At 36.6% G+C, this 27,282-nt stretch overlaps 1 protein-coding gene across 2 annotated transcripts in view; it reads right to left on the reverse strand.

Moving 5' to 3' along the window:
* The window catches only part of LOC124390010 (disintegrin and metalloproteinase domain-containing protein 12-like), a 125,826-nt gene that overhangs the window by 37,748 nt on the left and 60,796 nt on the right, over positions 1-27,282 (reverse strand). For both annotated transcript variants that reach the window (XM_046855683.1, XM_046855682.1), the window contains exons 4-11: positions 26,862-26,934; positions 19,578-19,654; positions 16,377-16,563; positions 13,551-13,616; positions 12,731-12,802; positions 11,358-11,527; positions 11,046-11,130; positions 7,687-7,835 (exon numbers count right to left, since the gene is read on the reverse strand). In XM_046855683.1, the coding sequence (XP_046711639.1) occupies positions 7,687-7,835; positions 11,046-11,130; positions 11,358-11,527; positions 12,731-12,802; positions 13,551-13,616; positions 16,377-16,563; positions 19,578-19,654; positions 26,862-26,934 (879 nt within the window). The remainder of the gene's footprint in view (positions 1-7,686; positions 7,836-11,045; positions 11,131-11,357; positions 11,528-12,730; positions 12,803-13,550; positions 13,617-16,376; positions 16,564-19,577; positions 19,655-26,861; positions 26,935-27,282) is intronic.

A 27,282-nucleotide genomic window follows, 5' to 3' on the forward strand; every position in this document is an offset into this window, starting at 1 on the left:
CCTATATGCTTTAAACAATCTATTTTCTTGTAAAGAGGAAAGGGTCAATACAGTATCAATATTCCTATTAGTGCTAATACAACTACTGTACAAATCTATATTATTTAAATTTATGAACTTGTGCAGTTGTCAAAACCATCAAATGCTACGATAAAACAGGCTCTTATGAGGACCATCCCAGAAAAGGAAGACCCAGAGTTACCTCTGCTTCAAAGGATAAGTTTAGTAGAATTACCAGGCTCAGAAAATGCATATTAACTTAAATACTTCTCAAGTGACAAAATATTTTTCAACATTCACTTTTCAGAGGAGACTGTGAGTCAGGACTTGTGGCAAAGAAATCATTACTCGAAGGAAGAACAATCAAAAGAGACTTGCTTGGGCCAAAAAACACAAGGAATGGACATCAGATGCGTTGGGATGGGATGAGTTGGAACAGAAAGTGAAGGAAAAACAGCCAACAAGCACTCAACACCCTTAGGAACTCCTTGAAGATTGTTGGAAAACATTCCAGGTGGCTACCTCATGAGACTGACAGAGAGAATGCCAAGAGTGTTCAAAACTGTCGTCAAAGCAAAAGTTTGCTACTTTGAAGAATAAAAATTTAAAACATATCCAGGGTTATTTTAAATGTTTTTGTTCACTACACATTCTATACATGTACTTTCATTACTTATTATTATTAATGTACAATGTATTATTGCATTAATGTGTTATTATAGTGTACAATAAAAAAACACTAAAGGAAAAAGTGTGTCCAAACATTTGACTGTGATTTACTAAGGCTTTATCTGTATAATGCCATTTTTGTGTATTATTTCACTTACACTCATCAAAAAATGTTGCTTATTAAAGTTTATATGTATTTTATTCTTTTTATCATATTATGGTTACATTTATTGTTGTAGAGTGTACAAAAAATGTGAATGTTGTTATCATTTACATTATAACAGCTTTAAATAGATATCCTATCTTCATCAATCTCTTCAAGTTTATAAAATAAAATGAATTCATAAACAGCCTGTTATGTTATATATATGCCTCTAACATTGCAGTAACAGTTTTGTGGAAGATATAGCTGGAAAAGTCAGGTGTCCCAATACTGTCTATGTAGTGTAGAAAATTCTGAACCTCGAAGCTAACAGTGCTTAGTTATTACTTATAGAACCCTGGAAGTACTTCTTTTTTTGAGATTGTTCCTTTTAGCCAACATTACAGTCAGAGCTTGGATAAAAAGTAATCAGAAATGAGAAATCAGCAACACTGTGGTGTAAGCATTTTTTTTTTATAAATTAGCTGCAGAATAAATACCTACAATCAATACACAATAAACTGCAGACTGTATGAATGTAATCTTCCAAAACCCTGCATCTGCCAATGTCACTGCATATCACCACTCCACCAGGCTACTTTTTACTGTTGGAGTTACTGTATCTCTGCATGTATGTAAAGTGAATTTAAGGAGGTGATAAAGTGATAGACCTGTGTCCTGATTCCCAAGTTATAAAATATAAAAGACCCCTAACTTTCATGCGAGGTAATGAAATGTTGCAAAGCGTGTATGCATTTTAGTGCTGAAGTTTTTCAAAGCTGCATACAACAACAACAACAAAGCAAGAGATAGCGCACTCCTTTATTATTTTTTATAAAATACTGTTTATGATTTAAAAAGGCAAATTTCATTGACTCCCCCGCACGAGAGACTTCACATTCACCTTTTATATTACGTTCAGTGAAAGACCTCCAGAGTGCCAGCTTTCTTCTTGGCGTGCTGCCATGTTGTTCTATAAGTGTATAATAGGAGAATGGGCTTGCTCTCTTTGTTGTGGCTGTACTCCAGCAGCGAGTCACAGCTCCAACACAAACACCACAGTGAGAGATAAGAAACGTGCAGCTGCGAGCTTGTGAATTCAACTGAGAGTTAAAGAGTGACTCCTGAACTTCTCAGACTAACACCCAGCTCTAGGGCAAATTATGAGGCAACCAGCTTGAGCTTTCCAGAGCTGATAATGCTAAAATGATATTTGGTCCACAAAATGAGCCTGATTCTTCCAGCCTACAACTTTAATAATTATTTGTACAACATAGACTTATGTATCAGCTGAATTCCAGGTTCACACACAAGACAAACTTTAATTCATTTTTATTTGTATAACCGTATAACAATGGACATTGTCCCAAAGCAGCTTCACAGAAATAAAGCTGTTGTAAAATTAAAATGTATAAGTTTAATGCTTGTAAGTTATTTTTTTCCCTAATAAACAAGCCGAAGATGGTATGAGGAGGAAACCCTAAAAGGAACCAGACTCTAGAGCGAACTCATCCTCATCTGGGTGGCACTCAGGGGCATGTCTAAAGGGGGTGCATAGGGTGGCACCAGCCCCCCCAACATTTGCTGTGCCACCCCTTGTGCCCCCAACAGTGCTGACTGATCAGAGTATAATTTTTTTGCGGTGCAGGAGCAATTTGTCTTAAAAACTCTCATGCGCTGATGTCATACGCTTATTGGCAGTGTAGCGCCGCTTTAAGTAGAACACACCTAAATACTGTCTGGTTCATTCCCAATTATTACCCGTATATGCCATTGGATTAGAGTTCTGTCAATTTCACAGCTCAAACGATAGAAGTGTGATTTCACAGGCTGCAGAACACGTCTTTGTGCTTAAAATAGAAATATTATTTCTTCTTGTTGTTTCAAACATTAAATGCACAATCACTTTCCCAAATAGTCTGCTGTAACGTGAATGTAAAAATCTGGGGTTTTATTATTGCAAGCGTTCTGACACATGAAATTTTAGGGTGTAGAATAGTAAATACTTGTTTGTATTCAATAAACTATTATTTTTACATGGTAGTCATATTTTTTATGCAAATATTTTCTATACAAAAAAGCAAGTATAAAGAAAATAAAGTTCAATGCATTCATAATAACTCTAATCTTGCTAACACTGGTCATGTTACTGATACTTAAACTGCATGCTAGCCCAGTCACAACGTTCAGTCGTAACGACTATTTTAAACTCCAAGCTAAACCTAAACCAAGTCAGGAGGTAAAAATTATTCCGAAATGTATATATACCGACATATATAATTACATCCTAAGTACTTAGAGTCACAGATCTCAGAATTAAAATTACAGATCTCAGGTTGGAGAGGTTGAAGTCTCCAGCAACGATGAAAGCTCCTTCGGAATGTGCAGACTGTTGTTTGCTAATAGCCGTGTGCAGTTCCTCCATGCTAGTTTAGTGTTAGCATCCAGAGAAATGTACAGTGCAGTCACAGCGCCAGTCAAACAGGTCACTCTCACTCGTATGTGCTTTTTAAACATCTAATTTCACATTTTTTTTTGTGTTTGTATTTCTGAAGGTGTTTCACTGATGTAGGGTGAGGAGGTCTGCGCTTCAACTCATCCCAAAGGTGTTCAGTAAGGTTGTGGTCAGAGCTCTATAGCAAGACACTTTTTTATAGAGCTGGCTTTGTGCACAGGGGCACTGTCATGCTGGAACAGGCTTGACTCCCCTAGTCCAAATGAAACATTTTATGCTACTGCTTCCAAAGACATCCTATACAATTCTGTGCCACCATCTTTGTGGTAAAAATTTAAAGAAGAACCACACATAGCCAGAAAAAGTCAAGTGTCCCAATCCTTTTGTTTATGTAGTGTAAAACACCTCTAATTCTTTTGTGTAGAGAAATCCAGGCCAATGTGCTCCAGGTGAGGATGGGAGCACATTTGGTGAGAAATAAACACTGAGATATCACACTTTTGACTGTTGTAATACATTCATCTTAAATAAAAAAAAAAAAATGTTTATAAGCATGAGCCCCATCAGACTTGTCATGGGGTTGTGTAGCAACCATTTATAGTGCCCTTCTTAATGCTAGTCAAAGATTAGGGTTCAAGTTTAAATTATTTGAAGTGCTTATTCTTAATGTTGTACTTTCAGACATACATAGAAAACCCCTACTATCTCTCATGCTGGCCACCGTGTACAGACCCCAAGGGCCCTATGTTGATTTTCTTTAAGAGTTTGCTAATTTTCTTTCAGACCTCTTGGTCAATTTTAATAAAGTGCTGCTTATGGGAGATTTTAATATTCAAGCAAATGATGCAAATGATGCCCTAGGACTATTATTTGTGGACTTACTAAACTCTTTTGGGGTTAAGCAAAACATCACTAGACCAACTCATCGTTTAAATTATATACTAGATTTAATAATATCCCACGAAGCAGACATCACGGATATAGATATTTTACCTCAGAGTGATGATATCACAGACCATTATCTCATACAATAAACACTACCGCTGGAGCAGATTAGCTGCCTCTCACCATGTTATCGAATTGGTAGGACTATTGTTTTGACTACTAAGGACAGATTCGTAAATGACCTGCCTGATCTGATCTAATGATTTTGACAAAATGGCCTACAACATATACACTATCCCTACAGCACACATTAGACACTGTTGACCCCATCTGATTAAAATCGGTTAGAGAAAAAAACTTTCTTCACTGAAAAATGTAAAAGTACAGTCGAACCCACTTATCTCGCCCTCGGTTAACTCGCCAACCCTATTAAGTCGACGTTTTTGAAGTGGAACCGCCAAATTCTCGCTTTGTCTTAGCATTTTCTCATCAGTTATGTCGATTATTTTATGTCGCCGAACCCTAATATCTCAAGCACAAGGGGGCAAATTTGCCACTTAACATCGGTTATCTCGATCGGCGCTGCGCAGCCGCAGAAAAACTCGCGGAAGTGGTGGAAAAATCAAGCCTTACAGATGCTACAGGTGTAGGATACTTTTCAGAGCTGTGTGTCAGAGTGAAATGACTCGAGAATTTAATTTTGACACTGGTTAGCTTTTTGTAAAAACTAACTACACCCCGAAGTTTTTAGTGATTTTGTGAGCGATCTTTGTGTTTACAAGATCTTAGTGCTTAATTTAACGGTATAGATCATGATTTTCTCATAGATTGTTAACAGAATTACATGGATATAATAATTATAAGGAACAGGCATAAAGCTGGATGAAATCCTACCTGTCTGATCGTTACCATTTTGTAGCTTTAAATGGTGAACTATCCAGGTTAATTCAAGTAAGTTATGGGGTGCCACAAGGTTCAGGTCTAGAACCCCTGCTTTTCACAATATAAATGCTTCCCTTGGGAAATATTATTAAAAGGCATGGGATTACCTCCACTGTTATGCTGATGATACCCAACTATATATCTCATCAAAACCATATGAAACATCTCAATGGGCTCTCAATGGGCACCGAAATGAGGATGGGTTCCCCTTTTGAGTCTGGTTCCTCTCAAGGTTTCTTCCTCATAACATCTAAGAGGAGTTTTTCTTGCCACAGTCGCCACGGCATGCTCATCAGGGATAAATACACACACACCATTCACCTTAACTGTTGATTTGTGTAAAGCTGCTTTGAGACGATGTCTGTTGTGAAAAGCGTATACAAATAAACTTGACTTGACTTGACTTGACTTGTAAACTTAGTAAATTTAGACAGCAACTTGTCTTCTAAAAATATACTATTTCCACCCATATTACAAAAACAGACTTTTTTCACCTTCAAAATATTTCTAAGCTAAGAAACATGTTGTTTATATCTGAAGCAGAGAAGCTAGTTCATGCATTCATGACCTCCAGACTGGACTATTGTATTGCATTACTAGGTGGTTGTCCTGCATCATTAATAAACAAGCTCCAGAATGCAGCAGACAGAGTTCTCACAAGGTCAAGAAAATACACTGATATAACTCCAATCTTATCAACCCCTACACTGGCTACCTGTTAAGTTTTGAATCAACTACAAACTATTGCTACTTACTTATGGCTAGGCTAGGGCCTAAATGGTTTGGCTCCCATGTATTTATCCAGTCTTTCAACATGCTATAATCCATCGTGCTCTTTAAGGTTCTCAAAACCCTGGACTTCTAGTAGTTCCTAGAATAGCAAAGTCCACTAAAAGCGGTAGAACATTCTCACATTTAGCTGCTAAACTTTGGAATAGCCTTTCTGACAGTGCTCGGGATTTAGACACACTCTCCCAGTTTAAGCGTAGATTAAAGACGATTTTTTTATCATAGTCTACACATACCACATCACATAACAGTACATTTGAATAAATGCACATCATTAACTTGTGCTTGTTTATATTATGAACAGCAACTATGCTAATTCCTCTCCACTGCTTCTCTTTCTCTACCCATCCCGAGGCATCCTGAGGTTGCGCCAGCTCCAGTTGTGTCCCAACTCATGAAGATTATGGACCTTCAAAGAAGTACATGCATACCCCGCAAACATCCCGGACCATCTAGCGATGTACCAGCAGCATTTGGATCCCACTTTATGTAGAGTTTGGCCATTGGACCGCTTTTAATTTTTAAAGGTTCTGGCTTGGAGGAGTTGGTGTTGGATCTATGATGATCTCAAATGTTGAGGTCTTTTATGATTTGATCAGTAGCTTCTGGTTACACAATGTCAACTGACTGTATAAAGACATTACTCATAATCACATCACTGTGCTTAGGAAAACTAAATTTGAGGTGGCACAGTCATTAATGACAAACTGGCTAGATGACAATACATGTGAATAAGTATGAGAATGGTGTCTTCCATCCTTTCACCCATTCATCACCTCTTTTGAAACCACTGTGACAATAACCAGAATAAAAAAAAAAGTTACTGATGAACTATTAAATCCATTATGTTGAAATTAATATAGATTTGTTGCAGGAGATTCTTCCTGAAGTATCACCACCTACCACATATTTAAATATGTACACCCTTACAAAATGACATTTTATAAGTATGTGCCTTATTGGTCAGTGTAGAGTTAGGGATTAAACCAAAGTACACACCAATGATCGCCTGAAACTCACAAGGTCATTTAGTGAGTTTCAAACTCATCATCTAATAAGAGCAAACTGGCATCAGTCTGAAAAGAGAACTTTCCGCATTATGAGGTGCCCTCACCTGATTAACCTTATAGTTACTCATGCCAGACTCTAGTCACATTAACCTTCACTCGTGGCAACTGTGTTATCACCCACATTCCAGATGGCATGAAAAAAAATGATAATTTCTTGAGTTTCCAGCTTAGTTTTGAGCCTGTGAGATTTTCACACCCAATTTTCTCTGAAGACTGATGAGATGTAGGCATACAAAGATGCAGGTGCACATTGTGTGTATGCAAGTGTGTGCCTGTGTGTGCACGTGTGTGTGCGTGTGTGCGTATGTCTATGTGTGTGTCACTGTTAGGGTTATTAATCATGTGTCAGTGTTGTGGAAGACACATAGCATGTTTATGGTAGAACAAAGTCAGACAATTTTTTTCAGAATCACAGGTATGTGAAAACATTGAATAGAATGACCAAAATAAAAGTATAAGAATAAATGAGAATAATAATAATATAACACATTCTAATACTTTAAACTATATTAATGCACCTAGCTAGCTAATTCGTTTTCCTTTCATTACTACATAATTTGTGGTGTGCACATAAAAGTCCCAAACAGGCTGCTTGTGCATTTGAGAGCTTATGCCTTAGGCTTTCACAACAATATAATTGATATTATAGTAATTTGTTAATAAATGCTGACCCGATAATGACCTACAAATTTAAATATGGTGGGAATAATGCAGTTTGCATTTATGCAACTCACCCTGTGGATGGTGTCATGATACAGCCTCCACGGTCCACCGTCATCCCACAGCCACATCCCCGCTCTGGAGTGTCGTGGTTCATTCCAAAGTTGTGGCCTAATTCATGAGCTAAGGTCACAGCTGCCCCGAGTGGATTGTCTGAGTGGTCCTGGATGGAGTGAGAACTAAATCAGAACAGTGCAGTCATACATTATTATTGAACTGTAAAACTTCTGCCTGAACCTGAGCTGAATACATCCATATTTGCTTTTTTTCTTATGTGTACCTGTCATATTATTTTTACAAATAAATCTAGGTACAGGAATTGTATTCCAAGATCAGTGTTATAAATATGGCACCTAAACATCACACTTACTGAACACTTTTTGGAATGAATTGCAAGTGTAGTGAAGGTTAATACCAGCAAAAGAACAGCCAACCCTGAATTAATACCCATAGGACTAAAATGAGCAGAACATTTACCAAGCACAAATAGGGGTAATTGTCGAGTGTCCACATACCTCTTGTCATATATTGTATTTGCTTGCATCTCTTTCATAGTTATACAAAAGAATTCAATTCAATTCATTTTTTTGTATAGCGCTTTTAACAATGAACATTGTCTCAAAGCAGCGAAGAATGGAATATTACATTTCTCAAAAAAAAAAAATTTGACTTTCAGTACCTTTATTGTTACACATTTATCATTTCCTGCCTTGATTATATTCATTAGAGGAGCTGGTGACAAGAGGAGCATTTTTTTTTTTTACAGCCACCATGCAAGATCCTTGTCTGCCTTATTTCATATAAAGTCAGGACCTGGTAGCTTGAATGCATGCTGTATGTTTCAGTTGTAAAAGTCAGCTTATTAAATAGAGCAAGTAAATGGAAGGAACACACCTACAGAAAAACCTCAAACCAACCCAAGAAACTCTCTTCTCTCACTTCACAAGTGGCTGATCTGCTGACACTACCGAGTCAATTAATAAGCACCATTTATCACAGCAGACAGCTGCAGTTTTTTTTTTTTTTAATTATCACATACTCCTAATCACTTCTCCCAAATGAGACTCTGCTGAATTTAAATTTAAAAGACGGGAACTTTTGCCACACCCGAAACAGGGACATATTCCTGGAGCGCGAGTGATTTATCTGGGTTAATAAAAATGTAAATGTGTGGTATTTAGCTGCCGTTCGAAACCGCGGGTGATTTTCTTTCGGATTGACAAGCTACTGCTGAGAGGTGAAGAGAATGTAGGTGTTGCTAAAGGACCTTGGGGAGCTCCAACAGTGTTCAACTTAATTAGATTCATTACAAATCAAAATCACATGTGGTTCACCTAGCACAAGTCTTTACAGCCCAAGGCAGCATAATAGAGGCAATCATATGTGAGGAAAAAAATTACACGAACAAAAAAAAAGAACAAGAACAGAATGTGAGCCTTTTATGGAAAGTCATTAATATACCATTGAAGAAGGAGAGTTTTTTAAAGCTTTATTTTTAGAATTTTTTGGTGATGTGCATTAAAAGGTGTGATTTCTACAGAGAATCAATTTACTCTCACACTTGTCTTTCTAACCCACTGAGATAAATGCCACTGAATACTGAACGAATAACAGATTTAGCAAATTGGGTTTAACAGTAGAAGCCTGTGAGTAAAATATCTTAAACACCTAGGAACCATACCAATAATCAGGACGGAAAATAGAGGATTCCGTTTGAGCTTAACAGCATGTCCTTGCACAAAATCTTTTTTTTGTGTGTGTGTGAACAGAATGTTGCATTATGATGTTGAATAGATAATTTTCATGATTGTTACACATCTTACAGAAGGTTACCACTTACACACATGTGGCACGCATGGGTCATATTGGCCAGATACACCAGATCTGTGCAACTTCTTTTCAGATTCAGGATCAGAATCAGATATAGCTTAATTACCAAGTATGTTTACACGCACAAGGTATTTGACTTAGCGACAGGAGCTTTTAGTGACTTTTAAACAGACAATTAAATAATGCGCTATATACAAAAGTAGAAATATTGTTTAAAAGTATGTACAGATGTTATTTACAAGTGTGCAGTTTACAAATGTACCATTTGGATTCTATCTATAAATGTGTCAGTTATGATGGACAATGTGTAGTTCAATGTGTAGTAGTATTTTAATTGTTCAGGCTGAGTATAGCCTACGGGAAAAAAATTTGTTTGTGCCTGGCTGTTCTGGTGTATGACCAGAAGGCAACAGTTTGAAAACGAAGTGGGCTGGGTGTGTGGGGTCCAAATTTTTTTAGCCCTTTTCTCCACTCTGGAGAAGTGAAGATCTTGGAGCTTGGGCAGTGGGGCACCTGTCAGTGTCATGGGCAGTGTCATTTTCGTTTCAAAAATGTTAACTTAAACTCAAAGAGAAAAGATTTTTTGCCTGATGCCCTCTCATTAAAGCCTAACAGTCCATTCAGGACTCTGTAAGAACATGTCTGGCAATAAAGTGATTAGCATTGTCTTGATGTGTGATTTGACTTATGTGGTTTTTTTTTGTCATTTGGAGATGTGTCAGGAGCCCATGTTCCTGGAACAATTACCAAATTCAATTAGAAAATCTTAGAAAAAACACAAACATTACATGCATTCACGAGGTATGACACCACTTAAGTTCTGAGACTCTAACTGATATTTGTTTCTATGCACAAAATGAATAAAACTTAACAAAACGTGGACTCAAACTAGACTTACATTTGTTATGAAAGATTTGTGTTAGTTATGTATATCTAAAAAGCATATTAATAAAGCAATTCATAACATTTACAAAGATTTGAAGCAATAAAATTATTTTTACTCAGTGGAAGCAAACTGGAAAGCTCAGAGAAAACCATCACAAACATGAGGAAAATATACACAATAAGGATTAAACATTTTAATCTTTGAATTTTTTTTATTTATTTATTTATTTTACTTCGGATCAGTGTTTCCTGAAATGTAACTAAAACGCTGTTTATCTTACTGCTAACTAGCTATATACTTCCCAGCTTCCCAAGCTTGACTGTTCATGCTAATACCACTACCAACACTATTGTATTTGCCATGTCAAAGATAACTAGCACAAGTTAATACCTGCATTGCATTCTAGGACTCCAACATTTTCTGTCTCTTCTGTGTTGGGATTCTCATTAAAACACTATTGAACACTATTCACTATTGGACAGTATGTTTGAGAGTTTGTTAGTTTCCTTTTTTCCTCATATTAAACACAATTTTTGCTGCCCTAGTAATATTCACTTCTAATTAGATGCAAGAGCATCACTGTTCACATCAGAGCTATTTTAAAATAATCACTAATTTAATGCATTTTTAAAGAAAAGATCTATAGAAATTATTCACCATAACGATTCCTCCAGACTGCTCTGCAGTGCACATGCTCATGATGGGGGCCATGCCAATGGTTGTCCCCTGGAAATACACACCGCTAAAAGAAAAAAACAACATATCATTAAATAACTGCATCCACTAAAAATTTCATTTAGATTTCAGACTTTATTTTGAATAATTTAGAATCAATTTCAATTATTAAACATTAGGTGTAGTATGTACTGTATGTACAGTATGCATGTGACATGTGTGTGCCATGATGAGTACGAAACTCTTTGTATAGTACTGATGTACAGGTTGCACAGATGGTTTTTTTGTGTGTACCTGATAAGCTGAGCATTGTCATGAGGTCTGAGAGGTAGCAGTTTAAGTTTTCTCCAATCTAGAAACTCGTGCAGTGTGGTAAAAGGGTCCTGTGTCACTGAGCATTTGTCAGAGTCACTCCAAATCTCCAGTCCCACCAAAGCTACTCTGATATTTAGGACCCTGTAAAACTGATACACACACACACACACACACACACACACACACACACACACACACACACACATGCTAATGTGTACAATATCAGTGTTTAAAGAGCATTAGAGATATATAGTAAAAATTAAGCCTGTAAGTCTGGCAAATAAACTACTATTTCTCAAGCCCAATCCTCATTTTCATCCAAGTACACAAAGCTCTGCCACAAAACCTACAGCAGCTCGGGTTTGGCTAAAGTTAGCATGCTCAGCTATTCAGCAGTTCAAAATGAAATTCAACTCATACAGGTATGTATGCCTTTGCTATGCTGTTTTTCTTCTGTAATGAGCTCTCGTGAGCTTTTCTAAGCTTCTGTGTTAGCATAGTTAGCTGTACAAGGTGCCATTCAACTCCTAGAAAGCCAGGTTATAAAACTATGAATATAACTCATAATGATTTATGAGAATGGTCAAGAATATTGTTGATTTCCTGTTTTTTTTTACAGGGTAATAAGCTCTCATGAGTTTTTAAGCTCTGGTGTTAGCAATGTATTGCTAATGTAAGTCGATTTGGTCAGTTTTTAACCCCTATTTCTGAATACACAGCCAAATCTATCTGCACACCGTGACAAGCAGTTCTTTAAACTGAAAAAAAAAAAATGCTGTCTCACACCTGGCCTTTATTTAGTGAGATCACCAAATTATTGACTCCCATCTACACTATATGGCCAAAGGCATGAGAACAACTTTCCACCTTTTCTTCACCCATATGCCCAATTTCACATCCTGGGCATTAGATAGAGTTGCTGTTATAATATCCTCCATTCTTTTAGAAAAGCTTTCCACAAGTGTGGCCCGGGGGATTTGTGCTCATTCAGCCATAAGAGCATTAGTAAGGTCCTGCAATGATGCCAAGTGAGATGATCTGGGCTTTAGTTGGTGTTTTAATTCATTCCAAAGGTGTTCAGTGGGGTTTAGGCCAGGGTCACTCGAATTACTTCAGTTCAAAATTGGCAAATCATGTCTTGATGAATCTTATATAGTGTCATGCTGGAGCATGTTTGTGTCTCTTAGTTACAGTGAAGAGAATTCTTGACATTCTACAAAACTGTGCATTTATACATTTGTGGTAACAGTTTGACAAAGGCTTATTTATATCTGTGATTGCTAGGTGTCCACATACAGGCCATTCAGTGTTTATCTCCAAGACAGCTACAGTATTTGTCCATCATACTGTACCTTGTCCACATAATTTGCAATCTCGGCCATCCTCTGCTTCACCTTCTCTACATCCTTTCCTTGTTTATGATACTAGGGAAGGAGAAATAGATTCATCATATCTCAACAACTCAATACACAACAATGTAATAACTCATCATTGACATCATGGGAAAAAACACATGAAAACCAACAGAGCTCCATGAGCTCCAGAAAACGAGAAAAAAAGTGATACAATTTCATAACAAGTGAAACTAACAAATCTGTGCATGTGTGATAAGAACTACAATACTGTCATCAGAGATACAGGCAGGAGGAAATAAAAAGATTGCCACTATTTTTTATCATTTATAATAATAATGCAGACAAATAATCACATCGATTTGATATGAATCGATGAATTGTGATGAATAGTTTGTGAATTCCTGTCAAGGTAAACTTCAAAAATGAGGAACACTTCATTATTACATTGAAAGCAAGAACACTTTATTCTTTCTCTCCCTCTCGCTCACTCACACTTCACACACACTCGTAAACACTTAACCAGCAGCTTTTCTAGTCATCATTTCCTTTACAGCTGATGGCCATTTTTGACCAGCACTCAACTTCCTGTGTCCTGTCTGGCCAGTAGGAAATGGTTTTCCACTTCCTGTGTAAACCCCCACTCTGACCTGTTTTTAAAACAAGACAAAAAAAAAACCAACTAGACCATCACAGTGGTCTGAAAATCCATGGCCTATCCCTTAACCCTTGGTGGGTTATGAGCTCATAGAACCTGGCAACAGATAAGTGGCATCTGTTGTCCTATGGGCATTACCGCTAACCTGGCAAAAAAACATACCTCCCTGTTGTCCGCCACAATAATGAGCTCCACATATTTAGTTGTCTTCTGTGCATCTCTTTTAGACTGCAAGGAAAAAAAAAAATGTAAAGTTAGGAAAACGTAGCATTCTTTATAAACATTGTTTAAAAAATGCAAATGTGAAGAGTGTTAGTTACTGTAGATATATTCCGTACCAAACAAAAAGCTTGTTTTTCAAAAATCAGTTTAATGCTTTTGTTTTCCTTTTCTTGTTGCTATACCTACTTGTGCACAGGTGAACTGCAAACAGCTGAGCTATGCTAGATATTATATGTTTAGCTAACTAACTTTTTACTTTCGCTTTAAGTGCGATAACATTGTCAATGTTTAAATCGTAAAACACCACCCATAAAATTATTTAACTTTAAAAGACATGGTGGCGGCAAAGATTCAATATTTTATGTTTGTGACTTAATGTTATGTTTATGCTTGTATCTTGCCCTCATTTTTTTCTGACTTCTAAACACTTACTAGAAGTTTCTCTGAGATCAGTTAAGTTTAGCTATTGCAGGCTAAATGCTGTCTAGGATCATTTAGTCACTGACAGAGCACAACACCACCAGAGGACTGCACCCCCTGTCTTTTAGTAGCAATTCATTATAATCAGTTCATATGTATATCAGTTCATATAACATTTTAGCTAATGTTAATCCGATTCCTAAATCAAATTCCATAACAAAGTGGTATCAGGGTGCTAGGCTACCTGCTTTTGCAACCAGATTATATGCCTTTATTTGTGTTTGCACACACCAAACAGTGTCTATACAACACTGGAAAAGTGTAACTATTAACAAGTGTACAGCCAGCACTTCACTCTGGAGGACAATCAAAAAGATTAAAAGCGGGGTCAAAGAAGCCAAATTAGACGTTAAAGAAAATGGCAATTCTTTTGTATTAGGTACAAAATGGTGAGTTATTTCCTGACAAAAGGAGCTGAGCGAAGGTAAGATATTAAACATTTCTAGCAAATGTTTGACCTAATGGAACTACTAGTAAGATGGCTACGAAGGTCACAAACACAAATTAATATAATTCCAAATGGTATTTTGACAGACTTGCGACTGCTTGCTTCCTGTATATCGACTTACTGGCACAGTTTTCCTTTACTTTGTTCAGACTCAAACATGTACTGAAAAGTTTTTATATCACTGTGAAACAGTATTTCCAAAAGTCCTCATCCGCTCAGTCATATCTGTCGCTTGAGCAATCTGTTTGCTCGACCGCAATAATTTACTGTACTTATTAGCTAGATTTCTGGCTTTTCTGAATACATCATTACTTAGAAAGCACTGCATCAATTTTCCCCTTTCTCACCTAGTTTGCCGTCTCACCAAAATATGCAACCCTAACAATTTTGATTTTCTCTTCTAATATATAAGAGAATTTAAACAGAAATTTTGCTCCAGAGCATGTGGTGGCATAACTGTTATATCTAAGTAGACATTTCTATTGATATAACAGTGGTCATTTTTTTTTTTTTGCTTTTAAACTATTTTGTAATGTACTAACATTACCACAGTTCCAGCACTGCGATTATTCTTATTTTCATATTTATTATTTGCTACACAAAATAACGTACATACACATCTCGCTATTTGCAGCAATATTTTTGTAAAATATATCTTAACCACCAGCCACAGCCATGAACTCTATTACAGACCACTATCAAACCTCATCATGCCTCATCATATCTCATCACTGTATTCATGGGTTCCATATGAAACAGTCTCGTGCACTACCACGAAAACAGTTTTACTTTTACAACTGACTTCTTTTATTAAGAAAATGATCATAATGGATAATTGCTATTCCACACAATCTTTAGAGGGAAATAATACAGATGAGGTGGGATATTGTGCAAAATGTTAATGTCTTTCTGTCTTTGATTTAAAAAACAAAAGTGGTTTCTATAATCATTTGCATGAATGTATTCATAATCTGTGTATGGTGGCCTGGAAAAACATCAATATAGAAAAAGCTTTGCATTTTCTACAATAAACACTGATCAAATGCTCCATGTGTTTTAATAACAGCTGTGTCTGATCAAAGCATGAACTGAACAAGACTTCTGAAGCTGTGCTGTGGTATATGCAACCGAAACCTTAGCAGTTGTGACTGTAAATTGTGAGGTGGGGCCTCCTTGGATCTGACTTGTTTGTCCAACACATCCCACAACTGAATGTTTGGATTGAGATCTGGGAAAATCTGAAGGCCATGTCAATAACTTGAAACTAGTTTTCACACCACATTGTGGGCACCCATGACCTTATTGCTGGTTCACACAATGTTCTTCCTTGGACCACTTAAGGAAGATATTGTATTAACCACTGCATACCAAAAACACCCCACAGGACCACGATCCTTTCCAAAATTATTTAGATAAATACCTTTGCCTTGTTTACTGGTGTCAACAAATCAACTTCGAGAACTAACTGTTATTTTCCACAATATATGACGATGACAATATATCCTACCCCTGTCCAGGTGCCAATTTTACACAATGGTCATTGTTAATAATTGTCAATGGGTTTTAATGTTATGGCTTATTAATGTATATTAATTTTATTTGCATTTAATTGAATCCAGTAAAATATCGCACACGCAAGAGTGCTTTTGAACTGAATGTCAGCACAGCTGTTCTGCAGGTAATTACAGCCTGATCTAATATATACATTTTGGAGTACAACTATTACAAACAAGCTTACATTCATAATAAGTAATTACTGGTAAAATATTTCAAGAGAAATTATGCTATAGAAAATAAAAAACAAATTGAAAGAAAAGAGAGAATTCTAAATTACTTACCCTGAAGTTGAAGGACTGTAATAGTTTCCGGACATTTCCTTGGTTAATGGTGGAAATGTTGTGTCCATGACCACAGGTTCCAGAAGGGAAGCTTAACTGTTCTCCTCTGTAAACTATGTGTGTTCCATTGTCTGGCTCAAACACAGGCTCCACCATGAACATCTCATTTGTAAGTAATATGAACCCCCTGTGGATCAAGCATGCATTAAGCAATGTTAAGAAATAAAGGTTAATATAATAACTGTATGCAATAATCACACTTTAACAGAGATTTTGGTGAAGAATAAGATCTCAATGGGACTACAGAGCACTCACAAGGGAAACATTCGATTTATTATTGGGTCTGTGCTTTTTTAAAGGAAGCAATGAAAGAGTACTGATGATGATGAAATCTGAAGGTTTCTGACATTTAACCTTACTGCTATTTTTGCCACTTGTATATCAGTTTTATATGTGATTGTGATTCACCTCCGGGGACTTTTAAACCACAGTGCACATTTTCCAGCCATAAACTTGCTTCTAAAATATATGCCCTAACGTCCAGTGTGTGCAGCTACTTATTAAACTGTAACATTATAGCACCTTTAACTGGGATTAACGAGTCTGTCCTGTACATTCTGCAAAGACAGCTGACATGAGCAAAATTAGATCACTCATCAACTCACTTCAAGTGCTATCCAAATACACAAATATACAGATAATATTTCATGTGGAATGGAAAGCAGGGGTTTACAGCACACACACACACACACACACACACACACACACACACACACACACACACACCAAACACTATATTTGCTAACTATCAAACGTACCATTTCACAATTAATCTTGTTCTTCTCGGTTGGAACATGTGGGTGTGTGGAAAGAACTGTGGTAAGTTTCATATTGCTGTCCCTCATGGTGTCCCCACACCCCATTATTCATTTTGGAAGCCTATACAGGCCAAAATTGTTTAAGAGTTCCACAATGTTTGCGTAAGCATTTTTTACTAAGATCACAGACTACTCCATTTCGATATTCATGAATCAGCAAACAGATGAACATAAAATGTGGCCATCAGAAAGGAACATTAAAAATGCTAGGCATAGGTGATTAAAGTAATATATGCTATTCTCAGTTGTGTAAAGAAACGCAAGGCTCAAATGTTCAGATATGCTCATTTACAATGTTTTGTTATATAAATGCACGCAACATCTTAGAAATGTATAGGTGAACATAGAAGATTTATGCACACAATAAATCTACATACAATGGACATGCAGAACCCCTAAGCCCCTTAAATGGTCAGGCTCTCGAAGCTTAGGTTCTGCCACGAATATGTCAGATTGTTCCAGAGAAAAAAAACAAAGAGCACTGTTTTTTTTAAACGAGCGTGTGCTTAATTATGGAGAGTGGAAAAATCAAGCCTTGGTTCTGTGTTTCTACTTTCCTGTTATTTTACTTGGTTCTCTGTGTTGTGGATTATCTAAGCTAGTTGTTTGCAGATCACATGAATTTCACATTTTGGACATTCTTCACCTGTACCTTGTCTATAAAACTGCATTTGCATCCACTTCCACCACTCCTACATGATACGAAAAACACAAGCCCAGGGTGTACACTTTGCTTAGAATGCATTAAACCGCTCTGTCTTTATATTTTTTCTCATAACAGCACAACCCAAAGTGCCTCATTTATCTTGAGCTAAAGCAAATTGCCAGTGATTACACGTTTTAGTATATTAATTGTCAGGATTAATGAAGGGCATTGATTTGATTTTTTTATGATTCCTTTTTTTTATTTTTTTTACATTTGCAAAGATTTCAAACACACTTCTTTCACATTGCCATTATGGGTATTGTTTCTAGAATTTTGAGAAAAATAATAAATTGAATCCATTTTGGAATAAGGCTGTATCATAACAAAATGTGGAAAAAGTGAAGCGCTGTGAAAACATTCTGGATACACTGTATTACAGTACCTAGGAGCCATTGCACTTCATATCTATCTAATGACACTAATCACTCACACTTGTTCCTTGTCACCTTGATTAGCACTTGTACATAGCCTTCACCTAACAAAAGCCCTGTCTCACATTGCCCCCATGGTCATTGTTGTGATTCTTATTCCACGGTTTAGGGTATATTCTTATGTCTCTTTGATAATTTTGTCTTTTTGTAATGAATAAAAGACAAAGTTGTGTTTTTAACCATTTATAGTTACATTTTAAGTTGTGGAAGGACTGCAATTTTGTTCCTGCGGTTTAAAAATACAATGACAGTTGCAAAGAGAAATTCTATAAATGTCAAAAATAAATGCCTTCTTGCAAAAAACTTTTTGCTACGTCAATGATTAAACTCCAATATGTGTATTATTATCCTTGGATTATATATTGCATCCTCCCTACAAATACCTGCAAATAAGAATTTAAAAACGATTTCATATTAGCATGTAGCATGTAAGTGTATTAACATAGACCTGTGTTTTGTATAACATTTAGCACAAGTTTTAGAGCTTGTTGCTATATAAAAACTAATAAAAAATATCTGGTCAATCAGAGTCAAGAAGAGAACAGAGCTGGCTGTACAATAAAGAATGCAAATAAACAATTGGAATCTGTTCTGCCACTTTAATTTAACTTTAATTTAAGCAGAAATATATGAACATTTTGCACACCACAGAAAACAACTGCAAGCACAACAAATCCTGCCAGGCTTAAACCTCATCAGTACTCAGGATATGAAGCGTGGCCTTCACGTCTGTTTTCCTGAAGATTTTAGACTCAGGGAGATTTGGACATAGTAAGCTTTCATTAAAAAAAAAAAAGCTTTGTGTAATCACTGAGAAGTCGCCCTTGAAGAGCAGGCTTTGTCACTAAATAGCTTGCAGTTAATGTTTACTTTTTTCACCTGGTCAGCTTTTTATGGCAACCAAATGGTCCTTGGTAATTACACTTTACTCAATTGCCAAAGGTTTTCACGACATGTTGAATACTGCTAATCACAGTGTGTACCGTCAGCACAAGTGATTAAGCAGAGGATGATGCTATTTACTTTATCGATGGTTTAATTCATTCTGCCAGGTTTACAGTTTCAAAATTCACCCTTCCAGGTTAGAGACCAGACATGAGTATTAAATATATTTGATAACAGAAGTATATTTGTAGTTATTCCTTTCAAATGTATGCTTTGAATTGGTAAAGGTTGTCTTTCATACCTGAGACCAGAACAAGTGCTGAGGCTGACCTCTGAATTAATGTATCCTTCAACTTCGCCATGATAATAGCAGTTCACCTAAAAAAACAAAGGAATCCAATCATTATATCAACATTAACATATCAAATAAACTTTAGCTGCTGATTCACCAATTCAGCCAAGAAATGACTGCATCTTGTATAATCACTGTTATGGACATGCAGACGTTTGGCAAAATGCTGGTGTAATGATGCATGTTAAAGTGTAATAAATAAAGCAAATTCTGCAAGTGCTGATTACTGTTGTAGATCTTGCTCCTCTAATTTTATTTTCACTGATCTGAAAGAGTCTGACTGCTTCTGAAAGATCTGAAAGAGATGTGAAAGGTGAATTGTGTCATGTCTCAGCTACTGGATAGCTCTAAGCAAGTTGCTAAAATTAATTGGGTGCTGCCAAAGGGCCCAACTGCATACTTAACATACTTAACAGTGTACAGAGACAAATACAGGTATACCACAACTCACGACATAGATAGGGACCGAAAACCGGTTGTAAGTCCATCAGATCGTAAGTCGTGATCTACCTGTATTTGTCTGTGTGACTACTCTATGATGCGTTCCGACGCAGACATAAACAGCCATGGTAAATAAAGCAGCAAAGTGTAAAATAGCGCGTTGAGTCTGGGTTAAGGGATAGCTCACTAACTCCAGTTGCAACAGAAATCATATAAGCACAGACAGGTTTCCAAAACTCGTGCTTTTTTATTTTTCTTGGCAACAGCGTTACGGGTTAGTCAAAGAAACTTAGAAATGAGCATCAGAAAATAATACGGACATATTCCTCGGTCTCCACAAATGCAGTAATAGCGGAAAAATGCAGTGGTATGCTATTCCCAAAATACCGCTCTGCTCCTAAAGGAAGTGCATCATATTTCACCCGTTACACCGTGTGTAACGTATCTTTCATTAAAGCCTGTGTAAACTACATTAGTGTAGACATAATAATGCGGCTTATAGACAGGTGCGGCTTATTTATGTTAAAAATAAAAATATTTGCGGCTTATATATGGGTGCGCTTTATAGTCCGGAAATATAAACCTATATAAGGCCAGAAATATAAACCTAAGGCCTCCTCCCAAGTCAAGTCAAGTCAAGTCAAGAGTCAAGTCAAGTCAAGAGGCTTTTATTGTCATTTCTACTATACACAGTGGTACACAGTACACAGTAAAAATGAGACAACGTTTCTCCAGAACCCTGGTGCTACACTAAACAACAAACAACAAAACAACATTAAGCTAAAACACAAGTTACATAAAGTGCATCGAGTGCAACCTGGTGCAAACAGTGCAGACAGACAGTGCAGACAGACAACACAAGACAAGACACAAAACCTTATATAGCGCCGACCAGTGAACCTACTGTATACTAGATTATACAGTACTGTACAAGAAAACTGTAAAAACTATACAAAAATATAAACTATATCCCAGAAGTGAGTATAAACAGTGTAGTGCAAAAAAAAAAATACAGCAGCAGTCGAAGGTGCAAAAACAGCATGTAAACAGTATAATACAATGAAAATCCTAAATGTGCAAGAACAGCAGTTGAGAGTGGTACTGTTAAGAATAATAAATAATAAATAAATGAATGGTGGTGGAATGGATTGAGATGAGTGATGAGTGTGTTAGGTGTTAAGTCCAGGAAAAAAATGTTTTCAGTTCGTTACACACATTTGAGTGAGTGTGTGTGAGAGAGTTCTGTTTCAGTTCTGTGTGTTGAGAAGCCTGATGGCTTGTGGGAAGAAACTGTTGCACAGTCTTGTTGTGGCGGCCCGAATGCTTCGGAACCGTTTTCCTGATGGTAGAAGTGTAAAAAGTGTGTGTGAGGGGTGTGTGTGGTCGTCCCCATACATTAGTAACTGACTTTACTAAAGCCTTTGTGGCTGAATGAGTAAAAATCTCTAAAACATCTTTTTAAAAGTGTGGAAGTTATTAAACCAATGCCAAAAGATTATTATTATTACCAAAACGCACATACGAAACCTATTGTCAGGTGTTCACAAAATTTTACCCATACAGTTTATTTCTTGAAAACTGATTGGAAAAATGTCCATTGTTAAAAGCACTATACAATTAAAACTGACCTGAATTATGAAGTGTATAAATGCATGGATCATTTACATTTAAGATGCACAGCCGCCACAGTATGTTTTAGCCTATTTAAGGTTGCTAATATATCACTTACAAATATGCCAACCCTGGAATCACAAATTGTGAGCAGGTACGTTTACTAAGGTTTTGTTTAGAGATACACAAGTACCAAAGTCTGAATGCTAAAGCCATTTTCAGTGTATGTATCATAACTGATTATACAGACCCTATTATTCATCTCAGCCTCCTCAATGTTCAGTTTGAATTCTTTTTTTTAAACTGTAATAATTTTTTTTTTTTTAATAACCAGAAACAAAAACACTGTGGAGCAGCCGAGAAATGTCCAAGACTCCCTTTCATGAGGCAATTGTTTATTTTTAGACAAACCAATGCGTCTAGCTCAAAGCATTTCAAAATCTTTGCTTAAACCATAAAAAAATAAAATTTACAGCTGCTGTAGATGTTTCGAGGATGATATAATAGATTTGGTTATAAATATTCCTTTAGTAAGCTCTTGGCTGATGTGATTTGTCAGCCACACTAATTTATACTTCGCTGCATTTCTTGAGTTTTGTACATATTATTGCTAGAGCATTGTAGCTAGTCATCAACAATACACTTCGAATGACTTCCATATCATAACATAGCTAACATTAAAAAACTATTTGCATTAAAAATTTACATAAATATACAGATAATAAAAACGAGTGCTGAATGTACAATTATTTTCAAATGTATGCGGACACCCAACCATGACACCAGTATGTGGTTCTTCATCAAACTGTAGCCAAAAAGTTTGAAGCAAAAATTCTAAGAATGTCTTTGAATGCCCTAGAATGATAAGATCCCCTCATTAGAACTAAGAGGCTTTAACATGTTTCTGCATGACAATACCTGTGTGCACAAAGCAGTGGTGGGCAGTCAGGGCCAGTAAAGCCTTCTCTGCTGGCCTAAACACTATCAGAAGCACTGACCTACTTTTACAACCTAAATTCTAATATTTGTTCCATAAAATTGTTTACATTTATTCCTAACAGTTTATTCTCTTAATTTCGTTGCTTTCTCTTGGCTGCACTGCTTCCAGTACGTGTATGTGGATGTTAGATTTTTTGTCTAATCAGATTTCAGCCTCTATGTGCTGCCATGTCAATCTAATCTGCCCAGGGCCTGCAAAGTTAACACTGCTGGCTCTTTGACAATAGAGAATTTTAGCAACGGGTCTGTTTCTTTAACCAATCAGATTTCATATTCACCTCACAGGGCCAGCTAGCTGGCCCAGAATAGGGTCAGCATTTTTCTGTCCTCTGATTGGTTAGTCAGAGGAAAACTGTTACAGCCAAGTTCGACTTGCAAAACATGTGTGTAGCTCTGCACACATGAATACATCTGATATAGACTTTTTTTACACCTACTGAGGAATAGAAATTGATTTTACTAAGAAAAACTAGACATTGTGAGGAGGTCGGCCAACCCCGAAGCTAGCTAGCTTGTCTCAGCCTGGGCAATGGTTTGTTTGCCGCTTTCAGACCAGTGAATACGAGCGGTACCGCTGGCTTACAGCCTCTGAGGAGCGGTGCGAATTATGAGTGTGTATCTTTGGTGAGTAGGTTGTATTTAATTTACATTTTTTACTTTTTTTCATGTCAGTATTGATTTAAATCTTGCTTTAGTAAAATGATATTCACCCTCCATATGTGAAATGCCTCTTTCTCTGTAATGCCATGCGTTGTTATATTGTGGTTTTGTTTAGTATCGATGTTTTCTATAATTGCGACGTGATAGTGGTGGTATTAAGAGGTGGATTAAGTTGGGTAAGTCCTCACTAAAGGCCCAGGTACCAAATGCACGGCCCGCCACTGGCATGGTTTATGAAAACATGGTTTGCCAAATTACAGTGGAAGAATTTTGCATGGCCTGCACAAACCCCTGATCTCAACCACAGTAAACAAATTTGGGATAAACTAAAATGCTGACTGCACCCCAAGCCCCCATAATAACTATGCACAAATCCCAATGGCCATGCTCTGAAATGTAGTTAAAAGAAGTTTCCAGGAGGGTGGAGGATATTATAACAAGAAAAAGAGACTAAATCACATGTTATGGGCAAAGGTCCACAATTTTTGCCCATATATGTAGTTTAATAGCCTGATTAATGTAAATATACAGCATATAAATACAACATTGTTTACCACCTTGTCACTTGCCTTTTAGACATATGTACTATATATAAATGTAACCTTTTACATTACAATGCCATATGTAATTAGCCTGTAAGGATGCTAAAAAAAAAATTACATGAAATCACATGCTGAACTGCATGAGGACAAAGCAAAACAGAATGGGAGAGAGAGAGAGAGAGAGAGAGAGAGAGAGAGAGAGAGAGAGAGAGAACGGATAACATATACTGTAGCCTAAAAGCTGAAAGAAAAAAACATTTTCAATATATAATGGAATATTTTTTTAGATTTTGTTTCTTCATGGTCATTTCTTTTTATTTCTTCAAGGGCATCTTTAAAAATGTATGCATGCAAAAATAGAAAGTGATGGTTCTATCTACACTGTAAGAATGTGCAGATACACTTGGGTTACTATTGAAGCACTGTTGAATTTTAAGTAAATAAATGTAAAGAATGTTTGGAAATTTACCATAACAAAAAATATATAATAAATTACCATAATGGAAAAAATGAAGGTTCCTCATCCATGTGTTCGGATTTGAACAGACAACCTTCTGATCAGCAACTCTTAACCACTGGGCCACTACAACTGCTTTGATTAGCTGATTAAGCAAGATTTTGCAGCTCAGTCGTATCCTGAATTAACCTAATGAGCAAAAGTTCTGAGTTATATGACCTTTTATAACTGTATGATAATACAGTACAATTAAATACTGTAAAGCTAATGTTATATAGTAGCAATACAAATACATTTGTTTTATAGAGCGTTATTGAAAACTCAAGTATTTTGGCATCCAAATGATTCTTTGAATTTTAAATCACTGCGATTTATTATTTTAAAGTTGGAATTGGATAGAAAGGTCAACATATATTTTGATTAGATTGTCAGAGGCTCTGGGTTTACAGCAGACTTATACTTATTATGTTTGGCCAGCTGGTCAGTGTGTTTGAGATGCCTGCATGGCGTCTGAAGTACTGCGGGATTTACTGTGGCAGCTTCCTGAAGACTAACTTTGCCAGCATGAAGAGTGTCTGCTGGACTGGTTTACAGAGAAAACAAAATTACTCAATTATACCTGGCACAGACCCACACACACACACACACACACACACACACACACACACACACACACACACACACACACACACACAGAGCTACTGAAGGCGCTCATACCCAGGACTGAAAATATCTGTGAATGACTCAACTAATGGCGTCCTAAAATAATGCACTAGTACCGCAGGGCAACGTCTGGGGCATGTATTAATAACCCAATCATCTTTCTTTCATGGTGTTTCCAGGTGGTTCCATTTTCATCTTATTTCCAGAAATGCTGGCCATTCTGAGCATTACCATAGGGATGGATACATTCATTTTTGCAGGGCAAATGGTACACACCTTGAGTACACTGTTTAATTCATTATAAGCAGTAATGTTGTGATACTGAAATTACTGTTGATAATACAACCGATTATAATACAACAAGAAATTGTATGAATTTATTCCCAACAGTTCTCTTTATTTCGTAGCATTTCTCTTGGCTGCACTGAATGCAGTATGTGTATGTGGATGTTAGATTTTTTTGTCCAATCAGATTTCAGCCTCTATGTGCTGCCATGTCAGTCTAATCTGCCCAGGGCCTGCAAAGTCTGTTCTGCTGGCCTTTTTTACCATAGTCTCCTCAATAAATAGCTCTGTTTCTTTAACCACTGAAATACAGCCTCTGAGGAGCGGTGCAAATTATGAGTATGCATCTTTTATTTTAACATTTTAATGATCTTGTCATGTTATTAGACAAATTTTGGTTCTGAACTGCTCCAGATGATGTAGATGCACAGTTGCGGTGGTAGTGTAGAGGTCTGGATTGTCTTAACTGGGTTTTTTGCTTTTGTTAAATTGTATTCACTCTCCATATGCGAAATGCCTTTCTCTCTGTAAAGCCACGCGTTGTTATATTGCGTTTTTGTATAGTATTGATGATTTCTATAATTGCGACGTGATGGTGGAATAAGAAGTGGATTAAGTCGGGTAAGTCCTCACTGAAGGACCAGGTACCAAATGCATGGCCTGCCACTGATTAAAAGTAACCAAAGTCCCTTATGTAACTTGTATTTCAAATAAATGCCACGGCTGAATCAGAAAGCCATCTTTAGCTTTTGTTTAACTTAATCGGTCTTATAAACACGGCACATACAAATTATGTATTTTTTATTTTTTTTATTTTAAGCAATGCAATGCAATACATCACAGAAGATGGAGCTGAAGGAAATTTTATTTGTGGGTTTGTGCTTTTTTATAAGGTTTCTGTCCTCATATTGTCTTGCTATTTACCAAAGTGGTATTTTAATTAGAATTCACCAAAGATCCTGGCTGTCAGTGCTTTGCAGACAAAGGGCCAAGCGTTATTCTGCTTTGGATGAGAAAACGCAGATGGTGCATTTGACAGAAGAAAGGAGGAAGACGACGTGTTGCCAAGCTTGTCAACTGTTGCTTCATGTGTCGTTTTAATTATGTAACTCTGAAAGATCCAGCTGACCCAAACAAGGCCTGACAAATGTGTCGGCACAGGAGACATGTCTTTAAAGAACAAGTACCCGAGAGCACCAGGGCATTGATTTAAGACAGTGATTGGCAAGCAGAGTTCAAAGAATTTCCATTATGTCCCATGAGCTGAGACAATTTTAACAAGGAATATAGGGGGGAAAAACAACAGTCAAATAGCTTCTGTAGTTTTCCTAAATGGAACTGTCAATCATCTCACCACTCATTATTAACATCTGAATCAAAACATTTTATTAAAGCCATAAAAAACCCATTCACTAAAGCACTGTTTAGTCTACTTTTCTATAAGGTTTGCACATAATATGGATGAAGCTTTCCTTCACAGGAAGTATAAAGTGGAAAATATAATTTTCTGAAATACTGCACTATATACAGTAAACATTCACTTGCAATTCCAGTAATAACTGTAAAGAACCTTACCGTAGAGTTATGAATGATAGTGTGTCCATTCTTTCTGTAGTGTGTTTCACTGTAATTGCTGCTGAAAAGACCCCTGCAGAAGAGCACAAATTGCACACAAACATTAAAGGTACAGTTGATTTTTTTCTTTTCTTGATGCTTAGGCAAATAATCTGCAGAATATATAGAAACATGAAAAGAAAATGGCTTATGACATGACCTCAGTTCAAAGTATGATGTGGCTGACAAAACCTATTTGGAATACAGGAATGCCCTCTATTCTATGTGCCTTTATAGATCCTGAGGGTAAAGATTTCAGCAAGAGCAAGAAGGGAGTTAAAAAGTGTTTTAAAAAAAAATTGGAAATGTCTGAATAAGTTAGTTACACCTAGTGTATTAGTCAGCATAAAATAAGCTTAATCAAATAAATCATTTTAATTTA

Source organism: Silurus meridionalis, chromosome 8 (assembly GCF_014805685.1).
Source record: "Silurus meridionalis isolate SWU-2019-XX chromosome 8, ASM1480568v1, whole genome shotgun sequence".
NCBI classification, from domain to species: Eukaryota; Metazoa; Chordata; class Actinopteri; order Siluriformes; family Siluridae; genus Silurus; species Silurus meridionalis.